We start from the raw sequence: 20,150 nt of genomic DNA on the forward strand, positions 1-20,150 counted from the left end.
CAGACTAAGATAATTACAATATACAAGCATTGTTTTCAATGTTTTGAATGAAATCTTTTGCAGTCAGTGACTGTGTAAAGTCTTGAAACCATGGACATCACCAAATGTATCTTCCTGGTCAAGATGCTCTGCAGGCTTTTACATCAGCCCTTTCTTTGGCATTATTCTTCAATTCAGTTGTGAAGCACCGTCCGGTCAGTTTTTCAACATTTGGTTGAGTATAAGCAGAGTGTATAGGCCTGTATACTTGAGAATTCATCCTGCTGCTTCCATCAGCACTCTGGTTCCACTAGCAGCCACACATACCCAAGCCATAATACTGCCTCCACCATGTTTGGCAGATAATGTAGTATGCTTCAAATAATGACCCGTTTCTCTCCTTCTCCATACTTTTCTCTTTCAAATATTCTGGTAAAATCATCTGTCCAAAGACTTTCTTCCAGAACTGGGCAGGCTCTTTCTAGAAAAGTCTTCTCCAGCCTTCCTGTTTTTATAATCAGCATTTTGCATCTTGTTGTAAACTCTTTCTCTAATCATAAAGACATGATTGCAGATCTTGACAGTGATGCGCTTGTCCTTGACTCGTAAAGTTATTTTTCTTAAACAATGGAAATAATTCTATAATCCTTTCAATTCTTTCAATCCTTCTGTTCCTGCTGAACTGATCAGTGGATTCCTTCTTGTAAATAATAAAACAGACTGCTGATTTGGCTGCTCCAAAGGTTTTTTTGCTCTCTCTCATCAGTTTATTTTGGATTTTCAGCCTAGTCATGGAATCCCTCACTTATATTAGTGAAAAGTTATGAAACACAAATTCAATACTTTGAATAAATTTAAGACATTACATCTGCATTACTTCTCATCAAATAAGGGAGCAGGCCTAACCTGGTCATGAAAGCGCTTGTCAATTGTTCAGTTAATTCTGAGCCTCTGAAAATGGGAGACTGTGTATATAAACAGGCCTTTTTGACAAAGGATGACACCTTAAATTTAGTTTTTGCTAACATGTGCACGGTATCATGAGCACAAAACTACACCAGTTACGCTGCATTTGCAATACGGTTTACTAATACGAATTAGATATTATTGAAATACCATATTTGAAAGACAAGAAAAACAAAAACTGCAAAGAGTCGGCAACTTTCTGAATACAACAGTTTAATTGTAGTACTGATTCGTAACAAAAATACCCCTCCCACTCCTCCCCCACATTTTTCCCCCTTGCCACTCAGTTATAAGTCCCGGTCAGACTCCTGTACAGACACGTACAGATACTGAGAGACGTAAAGAAAAATTATTGGATCGTATATAGAAACTGCTTCTGCAATCCAAAAATTTTGAATGCAGCAAATAATGAGAATGTACGGATAGAAAGTTGTGGCTGCTTTGTGACATTGGGCCCAGGTGCGCTTTCACACCCTCTTCCCTCGTGCCCAGAACTGAAACCGAGACCAAGTCTTTCCTGCTCTAGATGTCCTTGATTACCTCCTCCAGCTCCTCTTTGGAATACATGTGGAAGGTCTTACCAGGCTCTACTGTTGCCAGCTGCAGAGGAGACAGATTAAGAAAGTCTGTAAAAACCAACCATTTAGACACCAGCAGGTCTTTGCAACTTAAGTCCAAATAACACAGCTTATTTGGTTGCAAATGGACAGGTACAACCTTCTGGCATCAAGTATCAGAGTGGGACAAACCTCAATGTTGGTGGCGTTGAGCTTCTCCTCCATCACCTGCTTCAGAATGGTGAGAGATGACTTGATGGCTTCTTTTAATGTCATGGACTGTCAGATTTCCAGAGACAGGGAAGGACAAAAAAACAAAACTATTCAAATCTGCAAATTTGCATATCCATAGTTTTGACAACATACACCTATCCATCATGGAGAAATTCTGCCTTCAAAATTCAAAATGCTAAATGATCTGAGTCAAACCTTCCCTGTAACTCTTTAAGGCGTGGGCCATATTTTAAACCGTCCCTTGCCAGCTAAGCCATATATTAAATTATAAATGCCTGTGAGTATAGTATACAAAAGTAGAACACACAAAATCTATGTTCTCGCCATTTATGACCATTTAATACCAGACATAAATGTCTAAAATATGTCTGTCAACGTTTTTCAATATTTCTCTGTGCTGACTGATTTATTTCATGTTCCTTAAACGTCGCTTAACCAAAACCTAAATTAGTCAGCACAGCGATCATTCATCCCAGCCACAAGTTTATGGTTATTCCACAAACCAGGAACTGCATCACTGTTTAGTGGACGAGTGCAGACAGACAGATGTGGCATCTCCAGAAATTTTGTTTTAAATGTTTCAGCTGAAGCTTTGGGAAGCTGAGACAGGGTTTTTTTTTCTACATTTCTTGGGTGCTGTGGCCAAAGCAGCTTAAGAGTGTGCTTTTTTTACTTTTTTTTTAGGAACTTCTGGTTTCCCATCTTGGACAAATGTCCAAGAAAACTATTTGTATGTTTGTAGCAACAGAGTGATGGAAGTTGAGACACTGATATGAAATATCCTCATCAGCTCTAACTTGTCTTGTACCAGCTAAGTGGACTCAATCTGACCACTGAAGCAGGCTGTGTACCAGCATGACATGGGAGTGTGAGGAAAGCACGGGAGTACCGTACTTAACTGGATAACATGAGTGAATTACACAGCGTGTAATGCAGGCATATTGTTGGTACAATGCTATGGTATCATGGCTGTTATTACCTTGTGGTAGACCTCTTGCAGAGAGCTCTGTGCTCCCTCAGATGCAGAACCGATGGCCCGAGCATCACACTGCACAAAAGTTCCTGATGGGTCCATGTGATACCTGTATTACACACACACACAAAACGATACATGTGTTTAAGCAAAGCAAGCAAATATCCCTTAAATTTTAAAATATAAACAATTATGTTGACATACAGCTGAGGTCCTTTTTCATCAACTCCCCCAAACAGAAGCGCAACACCGAAAGGTCGACTCTGTTTAAAACAAAGTAAAGACACAAATAGAAGTTAAACATCAAACTTTTTTTGGTCTGCATCTCAAAATGAAAGCACAAACACTGGCTGAGTGACTCACCATGGCACCAGGGTCTGCATCTTCCTCCCCAAACTGCAGCGCCAGGTTGGACACAGCCTGAGTCACACTCTCCACTGTCATCGTCTCATTGTAAGTGAACCAGTGGTTCTGAAACAGAGCGCATACAGGTTAACCGCAGATAAACACAGCACTCTAAATACGCCTTATACAGCGCTGTGCTCTGAAATCATACCTGTGTTTCCACTCTTGCTTTGTCGATAAGAGTCTTGGCATCAGCTATCAAGCCGCTCATGGCACAGCCTAAGACGTGAAAAGAAAGAAAACTAAAAACCTGCATATATCTTTCACAGGCTGTGGCCTAAAGCAAGACTCTTCATCATCAAAGTGAGACAAACGTGATGAAATTTCGTGTAATCCGAAGGAAAGCTTTACTGTGCAAGAATGTGGATGTGACCAATGCACTGATTAACATTTGTCTGAAACGGCTACAACAACAGTGTGAAAGTTAAAGTCAAGGACTTGATTTGCTTAGCTTTGCGTGACAATGTTCTGACTAATTTAAGCCACTTATACCAAAGAGTTTTAGCTGGAGCAAAGGAAAGAGAATCATTTCTCGAGGTGTTTTTTTAAGATGAATACTCTCCCTTAAACAGAGGGCTGCGAAAACAACCCAAAACAAAACAAAAAAACCCAAACCAAAACAAAAAACAACACACACACAATCACAAAATATTTGAAAAAAAAAAGAAAAAAAAAGAGAGAACTTTAAGATATTTTCACCAATCTTTACATGGAGTAGCCCAGTGACATTCTCTGGTTTAAAGTACTATTAATGGCACTTTGTTCACTTAAAATGTTTTTATTTATCTATTTTCTGCTTTACAGTCTTGCAAAGGGACCAAATAATAAAGAGATGATGCTTTCAAAAACAATTTCATAAACAGCTTTAATTTGGTCTATATTGTCACACAAACTAAATCAGCCAAAAAACTAAATCTAATAATATTTGGTTTAAGCAATGCTTGGCTAAAATGGCTCTGATTTAATTGCAAAAATATTTAAAATCAGTGCTCTGAAGTAAATCAGAGAGGGTCTGGCTGAAATCTTTTTTTCTTAAATTTAGTGAATTCACATGGAATGACTCTTTAGGTTGTTTCAATCTATTGATCTAGACGGTTTCAGTTTTTTTTGTCCATGTTTCTCTTTTTGTAAGGGAATAAAGTTTTTTGAAAATTGAAGTGTACATACAATTAATAATAATATTCTCTGGGCTAAAAAGAAAATAACAAAAATTTTTGCTTTTCCTTTTCTTTAACAATATTGCACTGGATTTCTATGTTAAAAAACAAAAACAATAACATGCATTTCAAGTCCAATTTTAATCGAAGAATCAATTAACTAGTTTAGCTGACTGGATATCTTATCTCATTACAAAAAACAGCCAGTAATATTATGTCAACAAAAGCCTTAATCCTTTGTCACGGTCCATTTCCACTTACCAATGTGACTATCAATCTCCACAATCTTCTCAATGCTGTTGGGCTCCATCAGGGGAGAGGTGATCCTCTTCTCCACAGCCAGACATACCCCTTCTGATGTCTGGATACCGATGGCTGTGGAGCCCAACTAGAAGAGCAAAGCCAGGCCAAAGAAAATAGATGAGCTTGAATATAATCACTTTGTTTATTAACCGTGCATACATGGTTAAAGATTCCTGTGAAGTACTCACTTTTATTGCCTCTATGGCATATTCAACCTGGAACAATCTTCCCTCAGGAGAAAATGTGTTCACACCTCTGGAAAACAGAAATTAATGTTTAGAACTTTTAGCAACGATTAATATATTAAAGATAGCTGTAAAAGTTATTTTTCACTATTATTATTTGCACCTCTATTCCCTTATAACAGCAAAGTAAATAAACGCTCAGCTTGAAAAAGATGGCATACCGAAAGTGAAAGCGAACCAACTTTTTCCTAACATTGATTATTAGCTGCTAGCTGATACAAGCTGTAGAGACACCGTTACAATAAGTGTTTCACGAAATCAGCATTTTCTGTATTTTCTTTAGGCGTCTAACCGGGCTTTCTTTCTCGGGTAGACAATAAAACACCTGTGTGCTCTCGTTCGTTTGTTCATTTCCCTCTGTTAAGCGCTCAATAAATGACAAAGCAGTTTGTGCTTCACCTACCTGTCATATTCCGATCTGGTCAAAAACATCTTATAACGTTAAACGCAGGACCTAGAAAAAGATAGATGCGTTATTTGTGTAAGATTTCTGTACAGTAACAACAAGTTAAAGCAAATATTGAGAGCTAATTCTAGTTTTTGGTTTCAAGTTTGCTGTGACACCGGGTTATCTGCTAGCTGCAGTTAGCGGTGATACCGAACAGGCGTGCTAGCTAACAGCGCAACCAATTACACAATTAACTGCATATTAGACACAAATATACATCAAACATCAAAATTCCATCAGTTTAACAATGTCCGGGGAAATATATGTGTACAATTTCCCGGTATTATTCAAAATAACTTCACTTGCTCGGCTCGTTTACCTTCAGCCAAAAACCCTTCAATGAGTTCGCTTGTTTCAGAGGAAGCGTTAGGTGTGTTACATCCAAACGCGCCGGTTGTTAGCAATTCCCTAACCAACGTTCCGCGTTTCCAAGTCAAAATATGCTTCATTAAATTAACTTTATTTATGTACTCTGAAATAAAAAGCTTTTGATTTTGTGGTTGTTATTATTTTTTTTACTTGTAAAATTCAAAAACAAGAAAGCACATTATAATACTGGTATTTGTGAAAAATGAGGAAAAATAAAGCTGGGTAATGTTGCCTGAAAACACGATGTTGTTTCCTACAATCATAATTTTTCTTTTTGTCTGAAGACAAATTGTTAATGAAATCTACTGAAGACAAATAATTGTTCCAATTCGTGCAAGTCAGAATAACAAGAATACAACTTAACAAAAACAGACATAGGTAATCATCGTTGGATGCCATGCGTTTACGTACGTGTATTATGTAACATTACACGATTTATGAGCACGGTGTCCCATATGGTCTAGCGGTTAGGATTCCTGGTTTTCACCCAGGCGGCCCGGGTTCGACTCCCGGTATGGGAACGACTCTTTTGTGACAATGGGATTTTAATGTCATTCACGAGAATGTCGAACTTGGCCTTCGTAGTGGCAAAAAGGCACACCAGGCTCCAAAACATGGTATAATTTACAAAATTATTGTGGCCGCTTGAGAGGGGAACCAACCGCTGGGTGTCGTCATTGAGCTGAATTAGAAGAGATGATGACCTGGTGATGTGTCTGATTTCTTCATCCGGTTAAATACCCCAAAATATAAAATATTCCAATTTACAGTCAATACAGCACTTTAAACGTATCGAGATTAGTGGTTAAGTTATCTGCTATGCTCTTGGAAATGATTGTTTGGCTTACTGAGTGCTCCTGGAAAAATGCCGAAATTAAACGGAATTTAAGCAGTGTGGCTTTTGAAATGTGCTGTAATACGAATACCAATATGCCACCACTGCAAAAGTAATGATGTACAGCTATTAACACAATTTAGTGGAAAAGTAAGAGAATGTTATCTTTAAGTGTAAAAACAAATGTCTCTCTTGAGATTTTTTATTGTAGGCTAATAAGTCGGGGGTTTGTGAGAGGAGGTTTACTTGGCGGTGTCGGGTTTCATTTCTCGGCTGGATTCAGTTCCGTTCGGCCCTGTTTTGGTTCTGTGTTGGGCTCTAACTTGGTGCTGTGGCAGCGAAGATCTCTCCAAACTCTGGAATGTGACTAACCTTGACGGGTTGTTGTTGCGAACAGACAGGCTGGACGTATTTTCTCATGCTCAGGGCGGACTGCCAGGTGCAGAACACGGACTTATCGGCTTAAAACTGAAAAGATGAAAACCAAGAGGGACGACATCATTTTTCAGACTCTCCTCTTGATCCACAGTAAGTAGGCTGGAGTGAAGCACTGTTTTGCTTTTGTTGCAAGCGTGGATAGACTTTGCATTCGTGAGTTAAAGTATTTTAGAAGTTGGGCTCAGATTCTCCACTCTAAAGAAATGAAAAATATATTTTACTAAGTAACTTTTCCTCTTTTTTCCTTTTTTTCCTGAGGTGAAAGAACGTTTTAAAGATTTGTTTGTTTGTTTCTAGTGTCGTTAAGGTAGATTGATGTATTTTTCTGGGCTGATTTTAAAACCAGACTTCCGTCCACACTTATAACGCAGATACATTCTGCGTTATATACATTCTCGGAGATGAGAAACACTGAGTGAGGGCCAATCTCAATCAGGCCTAACTGCACAGTACAAAAACAAAGCCCAAGAGTGTTTCCAGATAGGAATATATATTTGTTTACACCTGCAGTAAATTGCCTACACACACACACACACACACACATATGCATTTTCAGATGCAGGGAGCTACAGATTTTGTCTGAATACCTGTTTAAGTGATTAACCCGTTTGCTTATTTCTACTGTTTTTTTGTTTTGTTTTTCCAGTCCCTGTGGCCTGCTTCTTCACTGCAGGTAGGTTTCTCCTTGTGTGTGTGCACATGTGATCTATGTGTCCATGAGTACTAAAAATGCTGCACCCTGTCTGTCCTTTGTCAGTGTCATGTCAGGCTGAGAGCAGCAGCAGCATAGTTGTGGCAGGTTATAATGTGAGCTCCCCTGCTGGTTCGAAGCTGGTGCTGCAGTGTGTGAGCAGCCGGATGGTGTGGACCAGGGACAGGGTGAGAGACAGGCAGAGGGTGATCCACTGGGATATGTACAGGGCTTATCCGGACTACGCCATGGAGAGGGTGCTGGACATGTTCTCGGCAGGAGAACAGAGGATGTACAACTCCTACAATCTGGGCAGGGTTGGTCTCAACCCGACAGCCTTCAAAGATGGAAACTTCTCCCTGGTTATCAAAAGTAACAGACACATTCTGTTTTTGTCTTTCATGTGTAACTGTAACTGGCCAACTTTACTTTGTTGGTGTGTCTCACTGTGGCTTTGCTTTTTATGTTCTTATAACAAATATTTCAGATCACACATAGAGTATGTAGACAAACATTTTAAAAGAAAGGTGAATCATTGCCACTGAAATGCAGTTAAAATCAAAGACCATCTAGATATTTGTTTAACACAGGTAGAAAGCCAAATGCATCCTGACACATCTCCCCTCACAATCAGATATCATCCCCTTATCACCTCTCTTCCATGCAGAGGTATGGCTAAATTGCATCAGTGTGACCACTATACTGTTACAGGGCAACCATGTCTTCTAATAGAGGCAGTCGGTCTGGCTATGATTAAAATCATTAAAATTATTAAAGCTCTGTGTGCAATTTTTTCAAGTGATTTATTTCGGTATTTGTCTCTGATTTCCCGTCAGTACGCAACTGGTCCCCATTGCTACCTCATTAACAAAAACTAAAATGCCCAGTTTACATAGATTACCATCCAACACCAAATCTAAAACACAGAGTCAACGAGGGTTTCACAAATACATAAATGCCACACAAAGGAATAAATCTGAAGCCTCTATAAACTCAATCACTTTGCCGATAATGAAAAAAAAAACTATGCCATTAAATCTAAAAGGTTTTGGAAAAAGGTTTGCTTTAATATGAAGTGTGCACTTCCGTTTCCTAAGTGGCCATGCTTGATTTGCTGTACTTCTACATGTAATGACAGATGTGACGATGAATGACCGAGGTCTGTACTCCTGCAACCTCCACCATCTCTACTGCAACCTCTATGAGACAATCAGAGTCCAGCTCAATGTCACTAAATCACGTATGTATCACACTCTACCAGCTACCAGCATGTGAGCCGAAGTACATTAGTATTAATCCACAAACCCCTTTGACTTGTTTTTGCCACAAAGGTCGTAAAGTACAGCGATACTGGGATGGGCATAAGGCCGTGTACGTGGTGCTGCTCGGGAGCACTGCGGTGCTGCCGTGCATCAACCGACGTAGTGTGTGGACAGACTGGAGCGACGAGGAGGAGGATCAGCAGGTGTTTCTACTTGTTTCCTCAGACAGATCAAGAGCTAAGATTTGCTTTTAACATTACAATTGACATGTACATGTCCTGGTTAATCTGCTTTGGATTATTTCTTGGAACTGTTTTTCCAGGGTGTAACGATTGTACAGCATAGATGTTTAATGACTTGTTTAATGACAGCTTTTAAGCATAGTCCTCAAATTTCAATGAGGTGAGTTCGGGAATTTGGGAAGGCCATTCCAGTTGCTTAATGTTAATCTACTTTATTTATTCCAAAACCAGTTTTGATGTGTTTGGGATCATTTTCCTGTTGGAACACCGAACTGTGTCCAAATTTCAACCATTTAGCTGATGATTTGAGGTGAATTTGAAGAATTTGGAGGCAGTCCTCCTTCTTTATTCCATCTACTTTGTACAATGTACCAGTACCACTGGCAGCAACGCAGCCCCAGAGCATGATGGCGACCACCGTGCTTGACAGTTGGTACAATGTTCTTAGGTTTGAAAGCCTTACCTTTAACTCTTCAATCATCCCGCTTCTCATTATAGCCAAAGAGTTTAATGTTTGTCTCATCTGACCGTCTTATTTTTCTCCAGAAGGCATTTGGCTAGTCCATATGGACAGCTGCAAAAAAGAGTTTATTTTGGAGCTTCCTTCTTGGTCGGCACCCTCTCTGTACATGTTGATTTAAAACTCACTTCACCGTGGACAGTGATGCTGGTCTTCCAGCAGTTTCCAGTTAATTTCAGGCTTGATGCTTGGTGATTCCTGGGTTGTTCCAGAACATCCTCACAAATTTCCTCTCATCAGAGGGAAACTGTTTTTGCCCAAACTGACCCAAAGTTTGGGTCTTTGCCAACTGTCTTGGCAAATTAATAATGCATCCAAATAACTTGTACATACAAAAAGTTGTTTTAAGTGATGATTTTGGATTAAGCAGTTGTTTTAGAAATGGCTCCAAGAGACCTTACTTGTGTGAATCTACAGTTCTCTTTGTTAGATTCTCACTGAGTTCCTTGGAGTTTCCTGTTGTTCTGAGTATTGGTCAGTCCAATGGATGCTGCCAAACAAATCCTTTTTATCTTGCCAAAGATAAACTATCAGTTGTCATCAATCATGATCACAAACAAAAAGTTAAACAAGAGGTTAATAGGCCTTGGCATTGTTAAAAGACATTCTAGAACTTTCAGCACTACTTATTAAAAGATTGAATGAAGTGTGTGTTGACTCGAGGATTTGAGAAAATCCTAAATCAATTCAGAACTTGTGCACCCTGTTCTTGTTTTTGTTTTTTTTTAATCATTAAAGATGTATGCTGTGCAATCATTCCACCCTGGAAAAGAAATCATTAAAAGTCCAAAATTATGATCACATTCATGCTCATAATTTGTATGTGTAAATGTCTGACTACAACTGTACATTAACTGATATATCTGGCTCTTCAGGTGGTTCACTGGGACCGTCAGGCTCCAGGAATTCCCCATGACCGAGCTGACCGGCTTGTGGACCTGTACGCCTCTGGGGAGCAGCGGAGCTATGGACCTCTGTTCCTTCAGAGGAAGATGAACATCAGCAATCAAGCCTTCTCTGAAGGAGACTTCTCACTCACCATATCTGACCTGCAGGTGCGTATGTGTATGCTTTTTTAAAAGAGAGCTACTTAAACAAAAGAGGTATAGGGTCATTTCTCACGAGGTTCATCTGTGCTTTAACAAATCTGTGGTCCAACGCTGTCAGCATAAAAGCGTCTGCAAAAGCATGTATTTGTGTGTATACATGTAAACAGTGTTTCCAGAACAGATGAAACTTTCATTAGTAATGCATCTCTTTTCAAGTCAAACTTTATTGCTCCATTGGGGAAAATGAGGTTTTAAACCACAATATGTTGGGCAACCAATGCAGTTAAAAAAACCCCAACAGCAACAGTTATTGCCATTTGTTATAATAGCAAGCAGATCTCATAAATCATAAAATTTCATTTATATACAGGCTCGGGAAGCTTTAGGGGGCCGTTTTCTGTTCAGCTACAGAAAACAATAGGCAGATATTTTCAAAATTAACACCTTTTCCCCCCTCAGATATCAGTTGTGTGTATACCACAAGTTTTCTGATGCATGAAAACAGATGTGTTTAACATGGGCCTAATTTCTTTCTTTTTTCTGTCTTACATACAGCTGTGGTCAGACGTTTACATACACTTATGAATGCTTTTAATGCTTTCTTTAAACTGTCCTTTGTTTCCAGCATTGAATGATTGTACAACATGTAAAATCTTCAATAACTTTTAAAAAAAAGAAGATTTTGATGCACAAGTTTAAATTTATTTGGGATTTGCTTGAATTCACAGAGGAGTGCCTCCTTAAAGGAGCTAAAACAGCTTGTTTCATACAGAGCATGAACTGAAGGGGTGTTTGAAAAAATTTCAACAATTCACTGCTGACTCTTGCACAAGTGTATTTTTGACAAATCCCAGATGTTGCTAAATTCTGTTGTTCAACTCTGTGGTGAAGGTAAACAGGTTTGCCTGTTAGTCTATTGAGCAATACTGGGCTTTTTTAGTCTTGCACATGTGGTACCCAAGGAATTGATGGATATTAATAAGAACATCCAACGCAGTTATGATTATGTCATACATTTTTTTTTTCCCTTTGTGGTGATTTGTACTTAGTAGCATGGTTCAGTTGTTATTGTCACCATTATACAGCCCAAAGATCCTTAGCTGACTACCCCAGTGTTTCGATTGCACTTTGGATCTGATGTAATGACCGTCATGATCATCGTCAGGTGACGCTTTTAATTCATGGCCAAATTTGTGTCAGGAAACAATTTTTAAGGAGGTGGAGCAGGGAGAAAAGGCTAAGGTATGCCAAATTATAAAAGAACAGGGTCAGGAGAGGGGCACAACAGTGAGCATCTACAGCCATCTGTAAAACATGGTAAAGCCTCTGTCATGGTTTCCTGCTGCATTTCAGCCAGTGGTGTTGGGAATCTTATCAAAGACCCACAGATGTTATTGGCCGGATCCATGATGCAATACATTTGGAAAGCATGACAATTATCCTAAACACACTGACAATGCAGTAAAAACATACCTGCAGAGAAAAACGCCCAATGCAACACTATCAGTCATGGCCCAGACCTCAACGTTATTGAAACAGTGTTGGATCATTGTGGCCGAGAATAGAACAAAATTCTGGAGAGCTATTCCTGAAGTCTACTTTAAAAAATGACCCAAAAAAAGCTTTCTTTAGATAGTTCAGGCTGTGTTGAAGAATAATGGTGGTCATACTAAATATTGACTTTCAAGCTTATTAGAACTGTACAAACTGTTTTTGTCTTATATACTCTATCTCCATTTATAATAACTGGACCTATTTCACATTTTCCTAGCAAAATATGAAGAAATGAGGGGTTGCTTAAGACTTTTGCACAGTACTGTATAATCTCAGAGCTGCTTGCATGACATTTACTCTTATTCAAGAAAGTCTTGTTGTAAAAAATCTAAAGGGTCATTCCATTAAAAATGAGTGAGGACCTCCTACCTAATCTTCTCAGAACCAGCTGATTTCTTTTGTACTGCAATTTCAGTTTGGTTAATGATGCCACGCAAAATTTTGCCTTCATTCTACAATCTCGGTCCTATTTTTCACTCTTCTTTCAGTTAACCTCATTTTTACTTTCTTCCATTTGTCTGTCTGCTAACAACAACCCATTTTAGTGTTTTGACTTTCATATAGTTTAATATGTATTTGTGTTCTGACAGCCAACAGACCAGGGGCTGTATTCCTGCCACCTCCACCATCATTACTGTGGTCTCCATGAGAGAAGAGTATTTCAGGTCACAGTGGAGCCTTCGCTGGTTAAGCCAACAATGCCAGCTAAAGCACTGCCCAGTGAAGACAAGGGTAACGCACAAACACACAAACACACAGTCTCTTTCTTCCTGCTCTTGTCAGCATGAGTATCTTAGCAGAGAGAATGTTTTATGACCTGGTGGATTTGAACTATCATGTGTACGATTAGGAGAAGGGGAAACATACACATCTGCTCTTTCCTTCACTCATCACATCTTGTTTTGTCCTCATTCACTGACTCACACTCTACAAAAGAAGTAGCAGCAGAGGAAGAAAAAAAGAAAGGGTGTGGGTGAAGAGACCCTCTTCTTTCTTGCACTGTCAGCTTCTTTGATGCCAGGCCTCTTCACCTCTGCCAAAACCCTCTAAGCATCACCCTCGCCACTTTTCACCTTTGTCTAAATTTCACATATGTGTGTAGTTGCACATTGAAGTTTTGTAGGGATTGCTTTGTCCACACAAATTTCTCAACTCTTTGCCTGGTCTGAAAAGTTCTTTCGTTGGGTGGACATCAGTAAAAGAGAAAAGACACAGTGGAGAGGAGGAGGAGGGGTGTTTGGCATGATGGCTTGCCAGCAGCCTACCTCAAATTCTTCGATAATGAGAGAGTTTCTGGTGCATGGGTTTGTTTTTCCAGAAGGTAACTGAAGCAAAGTTTCTAATGGCACATGTATCAATGTGGGAAAATCATTGAGAGGGCTTTAGAAATGCCTGTGGCTGAGTCCATCTGTGTGTGTAAATGTGTGTGTGTGCCTAAAGTTCATGCCAAGAAGACCGATCTCATTTCAGTGGAATCTCTTGCATACAGTCACAGGACTGAAGTCCAGATCTGCCCACTCAATTAATCCTTCGCTCCCAGAGCTGTAATAATACAGTAGGATTTTATCCACGGGAACGGTGCTGGTTTATCTGTTTTGTTGCCTGCTCCTCTGCACTCTCAGACATTACAGTAGTCTACTGCAGTATTATGTCTTCTTATCTCTCTCGTTTTGCCCTCTGGCTGGCTGCTGCTGTGTTGACTTTGAGCCAACACGGCAGCAACACGAGAGCCAACTCTCTCCACGCATTCAGCAAGAATTTGTCTCACTCCTTACCCCACTTTTGTTTGCCTTCTGCCGGGTCCTTCTTATTTTTCTGCTTTGATGAGCTCGCCTGACTTTTTCCCTTCACATCAATGTTCCCTCTAAACTGCGCACGTGCGTTGCTGGCACGGTCTCTGCGCACAGAAAATCTGCGTTGCGCACAAAAAAAAAATCTAACCTGAATTGAAATTACAATTAAAACTTTAACAATTCTGTTTTGCAGTGTTAGTCAGTAAGTGACTGGCTGCTCCTGTATGGGATTAGAACGATGCCACCTTATCCCACAGTCCAGCCAATAATGCGATTCACATTCGTATATATGCAGCCAATCAACGTCGTTGACAGGCTATGACAGCGTCCTTATGTGCCTGTGTTTTAGCTAGCAAAGCGGCGTGACTGATGTGGAGTGAAGCCACGTTAATGACAACGTGTACAAGGAGATGTGAGCAGGACAGACGGAACAATTGACGGAAAAAGTGTGGGCTTTATACCAGTTTTTAAATTGTGTTGATAGGCCACGTAAAACCAGAGTTAAAATATAAAATATATGCAATGTTTGGTTTTCTTCCTGAATACTATCGTTGTTTATATTTACTGCGGGAAGAAACGTTTTATAAGAAAAAAAAGGCTCGAAAGCACTCTGCCTGTGAGCAAAAACAAAACCAAAAACACCCCCACCCTTTCCTATTGGTCGAAAAAAGTACCATGTCGACCAATCAAAAAATGATATGACAAGTTGTTAAGAAACGGGGGGAAGTTTTAGGAGTTACGGCGGTGTTTTGAGATGTGAGAGATTTGAGACGTTTAGCGCAAATCTTGTGTAGTTAGTGTGTAGTTAGTGTGTAGTGTAGTCAATAGTTTTGTTGTGTGTGTCAGAACAATGAGGCGGCTGCTGAATGTTACAGGTGTTACAGGAGTGATACATCTCCTGTTGTCAGGCCTGCAGGTATCAGGCTGTTGTTCTCCTTTATCTCATAGTTGACAGAAATTATATTTTGGAGTGGCACAAATAATTTGTGTGGCATCAAATTTGATGCAGAACAGCTGATTGTTCTGTAAATAGTTTGAAATGTTTATTTAAAAAAAACGCCTTGGCTGCATTTAAAATAAATAGCTGCAAAAAACTTTGTTGTTTGCCAAACTGAGTTACTTTTTTGAAGAAGTAACTATATAATTAATTGCCCAACATTGCTCATTATATACTGTATTTTGCAGACAGAGAGTTACAGGACTCTCTCCCAGACCACAGACTCATACTCATAATACAAGTCAGAGCTTTATATTAAAAAAAAGAAGAAAGTTGCGTTTTCAAAATTGGAGTTCAAGTTATTTTTACTTCCAATAGTGTTAACATACTACACAGGTCAATGACTACATTTTTGTTTTACATTTTCATTGTAAGTGGGCTAAAGCAGTTAATTAAAAGTAGTCGAACATAAATGTAAATGCTGTAATTTGATTATCTTAATAAACCATGTAACTTGGATGGATTCGATGCTGGCGTGACCACAGTGCACACGACTGCTGTCGCTCACAGTGGTCCAAGGGACCGCTCAGGGAGTTTGTGTGTTCGCTCAGACACATGGAAAATTAGAGGGAACATATAAAGAAAGGAGCCATTTTCTGCAGCTTTTGGACAAGAACAGGAAGCGTGCCTCATCTGCAAAACAGCTGGTCACACAAGAAGAAAGTCAAACTCAAAGGTAGACAGAGGGAGGAAGAGAGGAACGAAGAACAAGAAGGGACCAAGGAATTTGTTGATAAAATGGGGTCGATGAGATGTAGGTCACCCTTTCCCTCCCTCCCTCCCTCCCATTAGAGTTATTTATCCGTGGAGTTTTAGCACCGTCATTGCGGCCAGTTTGAATACAAACACACATGTTCTCATGTCAGGGGAGGAAAAAAGTCTTTAGAAAACAATCAGAGGATTTTTTTTTTCCCCCCCTCTTTATTTATAGAGTTTTTACATGTAAGTTGACATATCAGGCCCAATAAAGCAAGTACCAACCGATACAAAGACGTATCTCAATACAGATTAGGCCATTAAAATTAGGATGATAACAATAAAACAAATAAAGAAAAAAAGGAAAAAGGGAAAAAAAAAACCACACACAGAGAACAAAAAGAAAGAAAAAAAACAACAACTCCCCCCAAAACCAGAACAAAAGAAAATCAGAGGATTTTTAACGTCGATGTGTTTTGTATTTATGTTTTCTTTTTTGTGGCCATGTGCTGTGTTTGGGATGTCTGTTAGAAATCTTTTCTAGCTTTATTCTGTGAGGCATACCTCTGGAGAAACATCTTCTCATCGTCTCCTTCCTCTCCCTCGGCTCTCACTGCTTCCTTCACTTCTCTCGCCCTCGTCGCTTTTCTGTGTTTTACTGCCAGGAAAAGTAAATCAGAGCATGACAGTCTGGATCTCATTTTGGCTTTAATATGTTGAGTCTGAGGTCCACAGCTGCCTCTTGCCTTGCACTTTTTTTAACTCTTTTTTTTTTCCTCATGAAACTAAATGAAACCAGACTTGCCTTGTTGATCCTCTCTTTCTGAACACTCAGCAGAACCGCGCTGAGATCGAAAAAAGACGACTAATTATTTCTCACTTCCATAACATGTTTGGCATGTCGTACAGCAGGAAATCTAGTACAACATGTGTAAAAAAAAGAAAAGAAAAAAAAAAGGAGGTTTCATGTGAGCCATGCCACCAGATGTACCACCAAGGAGAGCGTGTCTTTATGGTGTAAACACAAAATACTAACAACAAGATGAGTCTCAGCAGAAATCTGTGTCTTTTTTTTCTTTTTCCTCCCAGTCTTTAGCCGGTACACTGTCCAAAACAAAAAACAATGTGACACTCACGACAGGAGTAATGTCTGCTCTAATGGAAGCTCCGGTCTTGTTTACTACATCTGTAAACCACGTAATGACACACCGGTTTGTTTTTGAGGGAAAAGATGAAGAACAGATGAAAAAGAAATGCTGACTGCTGCCACTCTTCTGTTGCTCAGAGACAGCTAAGGCTGAATCACCGCGAGTCATCACCGTCATCCTGCCCGAGCAAAGGCACCACTTTCTCCTGCCTCTGGGCTACGTCCTCACCTCCTTCCTGCTCCTGGCGTTCGTTGTCCTCATCATCGTCGTCATCGTACGACGACGCACGACCAAAGGTGTGAAGCTGATGGCTGATTTCAGATGAATCACTCAAAATCTGCTTTTTTCCCCCTTTGTTTGAATCTCATTAAATGTTCTTGTGTTTGCAGAAATGTATCCTCAGTCGTATATGGGGTGAGTGCTGACAATACACACAGACACACACACGTATAACCACTTTCTTCACCTTTAGCACAAACCCACGTGTGTCCTCTTCACTGTGATAGGTCCAGCAGAAGTCAGAGCTGCTCAGATGAGTTTGAGATGGATGTTACTGAGGTGAATGCGTGCAGCCCGGAGGAGAGAAGATTCGGTGAGTTAAGAGAAAGAAAAGAGTGGAGTGTCAAAAAATATTGGTCTGTCTCTCAGATGGGATTATATGTGGTCTTTCTTCTGTGTTTAGACTACAAGAACAACCTGCTGAAAGAAAAAGCCCACGTGAAAACTCAGCCAAAAGTCATTGATCTCGACAAAGGTACGCAGACACATGCGAACATCTATCATGAATCACTTGACACTCTCTTCCTCAAACTCAATCCATCTTTCTTTCTTGCAGAGATGCAGAAGTTCTCTAAGTGAAATAAAAGAAGTTGAACTGGAGTCACTGGCTGGTCCAGAGGCTGCGCCCCAAGCGAAACACCTCCATCCTGTCTTCTGTCCTGTCAGGAGCGATGCCGCAGAGAGAAACGCAGTGTTGCAAAAATCTGTGTTGTGACATTCAGAAAAAGAACACTGAGGTTTTGTGTTGCCAAATTGTAGATATTAGATACAAACAGGGCTGTGAAAAAGTATATCCCCCTTCCTCATTTCTTAGTTTGTTTGTGTATTTGTCACACTTACATGTTTTAGACCATCAAACAAATTTTACTATTAGACAAAGATAACCTGAGTAAATACAAAATCCAGTTTTTACATGGTGATTTCATTTATTAATTGGTCTTAAAAAAATATCCAAAAATGCGCTGGGATTCCAGTGAGCCAGAGTGAGAGCCATTATCCACAAATGGAGAAAACTTGGACGAGTGCTGAACCTTAGTAGGAGTGGCTGGCCCACTAAAATTCTCAGGGCAACTCCAGGAGTTCACAAAACAACATTTAAAGAGCTGCAGACCTCACTTTTCTTAGTTAAAGTCAGAGTTCATGATTCAACAATTGGGAAAAAAATAATAAGACTGAGCAAAAATGGCATCCATGGGAGTGCTCCAAGGAGAAAACCACTGCTGACTGAAAACAACACAAAGTCTCATCTCACATTTGGAAAATATTCTGTGGACTAACGAGACAAAAGCTGAACTTTTTGGAAGGTTTCAGTCCCGTTACATGTCGTGTAAAACTAAAACAGCATTTCATAAAGAGAACATGGTGGTGGCAGTGTTGGCTAATCGATGGAACCATTAATTCTGCTCTCTACCTAAAAATCCCGTCTGACCATCAGTTCATGTTTTTGCAACAGGACAATGGTCCAAAACACACCAGCAAGTCCTCTGACTGGTTTAAAAAAGTGTTTTGGAGTGGTCTAGTCAAAGTCAGGACTTAAATCGGATTGAGATGCGTGGGCCAAAATTCCTCCACACTGGTGTCAAAGACTCACCGTCACTGATCACAAACACTTGATTGCCTAATAACTGGTTGTGCCACAATGAGGGAGAATACTTTTTCACACAGGGCCAGGTGGGTTTGGATCACTTTTTTCGCCCTTACTAAATAAAATCATCATTTAAAAATTCAGGTTATCTTTGTTTGATGATCTGAAACATATAGCTGTGACAAATATGCAAAAAAACGGAAGGAGAAATGTGTGCACAGATCGCAGAGAACTGACTCACTTCTGAGTTGATGAAGATAAAGTTCCAGCCTGAATCATTATTCCTTTAGTTGAAAATTTTTTATGCTGATTTTGCTCTTCTTGTTTTCCTCCCAAAAGCACCACTGAAGTGTTACCATAACTCTGCACTGCGTCCAGTAGCCGCTGACTAACTGTATGCTCACTCACCACCAAGCAGAATATGTTTTGTATCCACGCTCTGCTGCAGATATTTTTTTTCATTGTACACTTGCTTAGTGGAAATCACCCTGCTTCTTTTTTCCTCTGTGAATGTAGGAGGCGTGTTTCACAGCAGTTTCTCTTACCCTTTGTTGGACTAGTTAATGAAGATTTAGTCATGTTATAACCAGTGTAGCAACTGTCTCACACAACTTCAAACAGCGCAATTAAATCCAAATACAAACCAGCTGGTTGAACAACGCTGTTGTAAATCCTCTGCTGTCGCTGCTGCTCTGTTACTGTGTGAAAACAAAATATTGCATTCAGCCAAGTGGCTCCTGGTGCTGCGATGTCCCGAATACTTACAGGCAGGCGTTTTTATTACAGTTAAAACCACAAAAAAATCTGGAAGGTGAAATTTTATTGTTTCCACGCTGTGTGAGAATAGATGTTTACCTCACTTTCTATTTTTGGGTTTCATCTTCATTCATCCCACAAGTAGTGCCCATTATGGAAAAGGAAGTCAGAGAGCAGAAGTTCTTAGGCATTTAAAAACCTCCTGGGTTTCTGCTTTCACTCGTCTGAGCAGATCTTGTACCCCGGTTTTATTATTATTAATATAATAATATTCTGATGTTGCTTGCTGTATTTGTATTTGACAGCATCAACTTGATTTCTCTCGTGTGTTGTGCACCCCCTAGCTTGGGAATGTCTGCATTAACTACTACACAGTAAAATCCCAGCATTACAGTGTCTAAAGACAAAAAGGAGGACGCCATCCTACTTGCAGTACTGGGTGTGAATAACACTCCACTCTTTTAAAAAAAAAAGTAAAAAGATTGCAGTTACATCTGCTGTGGCTTTTGCTTTTCTCAGTTACTCAGTTTGCCATGCTTGATACTAATTTAACTACCTATTGTTGTGTTGTACTGTACTGCTAATCCAGTAAAAATGAAAGACAAAAGAGACTGTGTTGCTGTGTAGTTTCATTAGTTTGTATTACCTATAACATAATCTCCAGGTCCT

General features: G+C 39.7%; 2 protein-coding genes and 1 non-coding gene across 3 annotated transcripts; 2 read left to right on the forward strand and 1 right to left on the reverse strand.

Annotated features, from left to right (window-relative positions):
• Positions 1-1,294: 1,294 nt before the first annotated feature.
• Positions 1,295-5,717, reverse strand: psma5 (proteasome 20S subunit alpha 5). The gene is made up of 10 exons (XM_003441520.4): positions 5,587-5,717; positions 5,223-5,273; positions 4,763-4,829; positions 4,533-4,659; positions 3,266-3,333; positions 3,073-3,180; positions 2,914-2,972; positions 2,716-2,818; positions 1,695-1,781; positions 1,295-1,545 (listed from the first exon to the last, which is right to left on the reverse strand). The coding sequence occupies exons 2-10, from the start codon at positions 5,249-5,251 to the stop codon at positions 1,468-1,470; spliced, it is 726 nt and encodes a 241-aa protein (XP_003441568.1). The 5' UTR covers positions 5,252-5,273; positions 5,587-5,717; the 3' UTR covers positions 1,295-1,467.
• Positions 5,718-6,085: 368 nt separating this feature from the next.
• Positions 6,086-6,157, forward strand: trnae-uuc (transfer RNA glutamic acid (anticodon UUC)). The gene has a single exon. It is a non-coding gene; the product is annotated as a tRNA-Glu (tRNA).
• Positions 6,158-6,704: 547 nt separating this feature from the next.
• Positions 6,705-20,090, forward strand: LOC100697129 (matrix remodeling-associated protein 8). The gene is made up of 12 exons (XM_003441374.5): positions 6,705-6,999; positions 7,556-7,582; positions 7,667-7,972; positions 8,739-8,840; positions 8,932-9,065; positions 10,500-10,679; positions 12,818-12,959; positions 16,999-17,157; positions 17,251-17,275; positions 17,368-17,453; positions 17,544-17,615; positions 17,697-20,090. The coding sequence occupies exons 1-12, from the start codon at positions 6,948-6,950 to the stop codon at positions 17,717-17,719; spliced, it is 1,308 nt and encodes a 435-aa protein (XP_003441422.2). The 5' UTR covers positions 6,705-6,947; the 3' UTR covers positions 17,720-20,090.
• Positions 20,091-20,150: the final 60 nt, after the last annotated feature.

Source organism: Oreochromis niloticus, linkage group LG5 (genome assembly GCF_001858045.2).
Source record: "Oreochromis niloticus isolate F11D_XX linkage group LG5, O_niloticus_UMD_NMBU, whole genome shotgun sequence".
NCBI lineage: Eukaryota > Metazoa > Chordata > Actinopteri > Cichliformes > Cichlidae > Oreochromis > Oreochromis niloticus.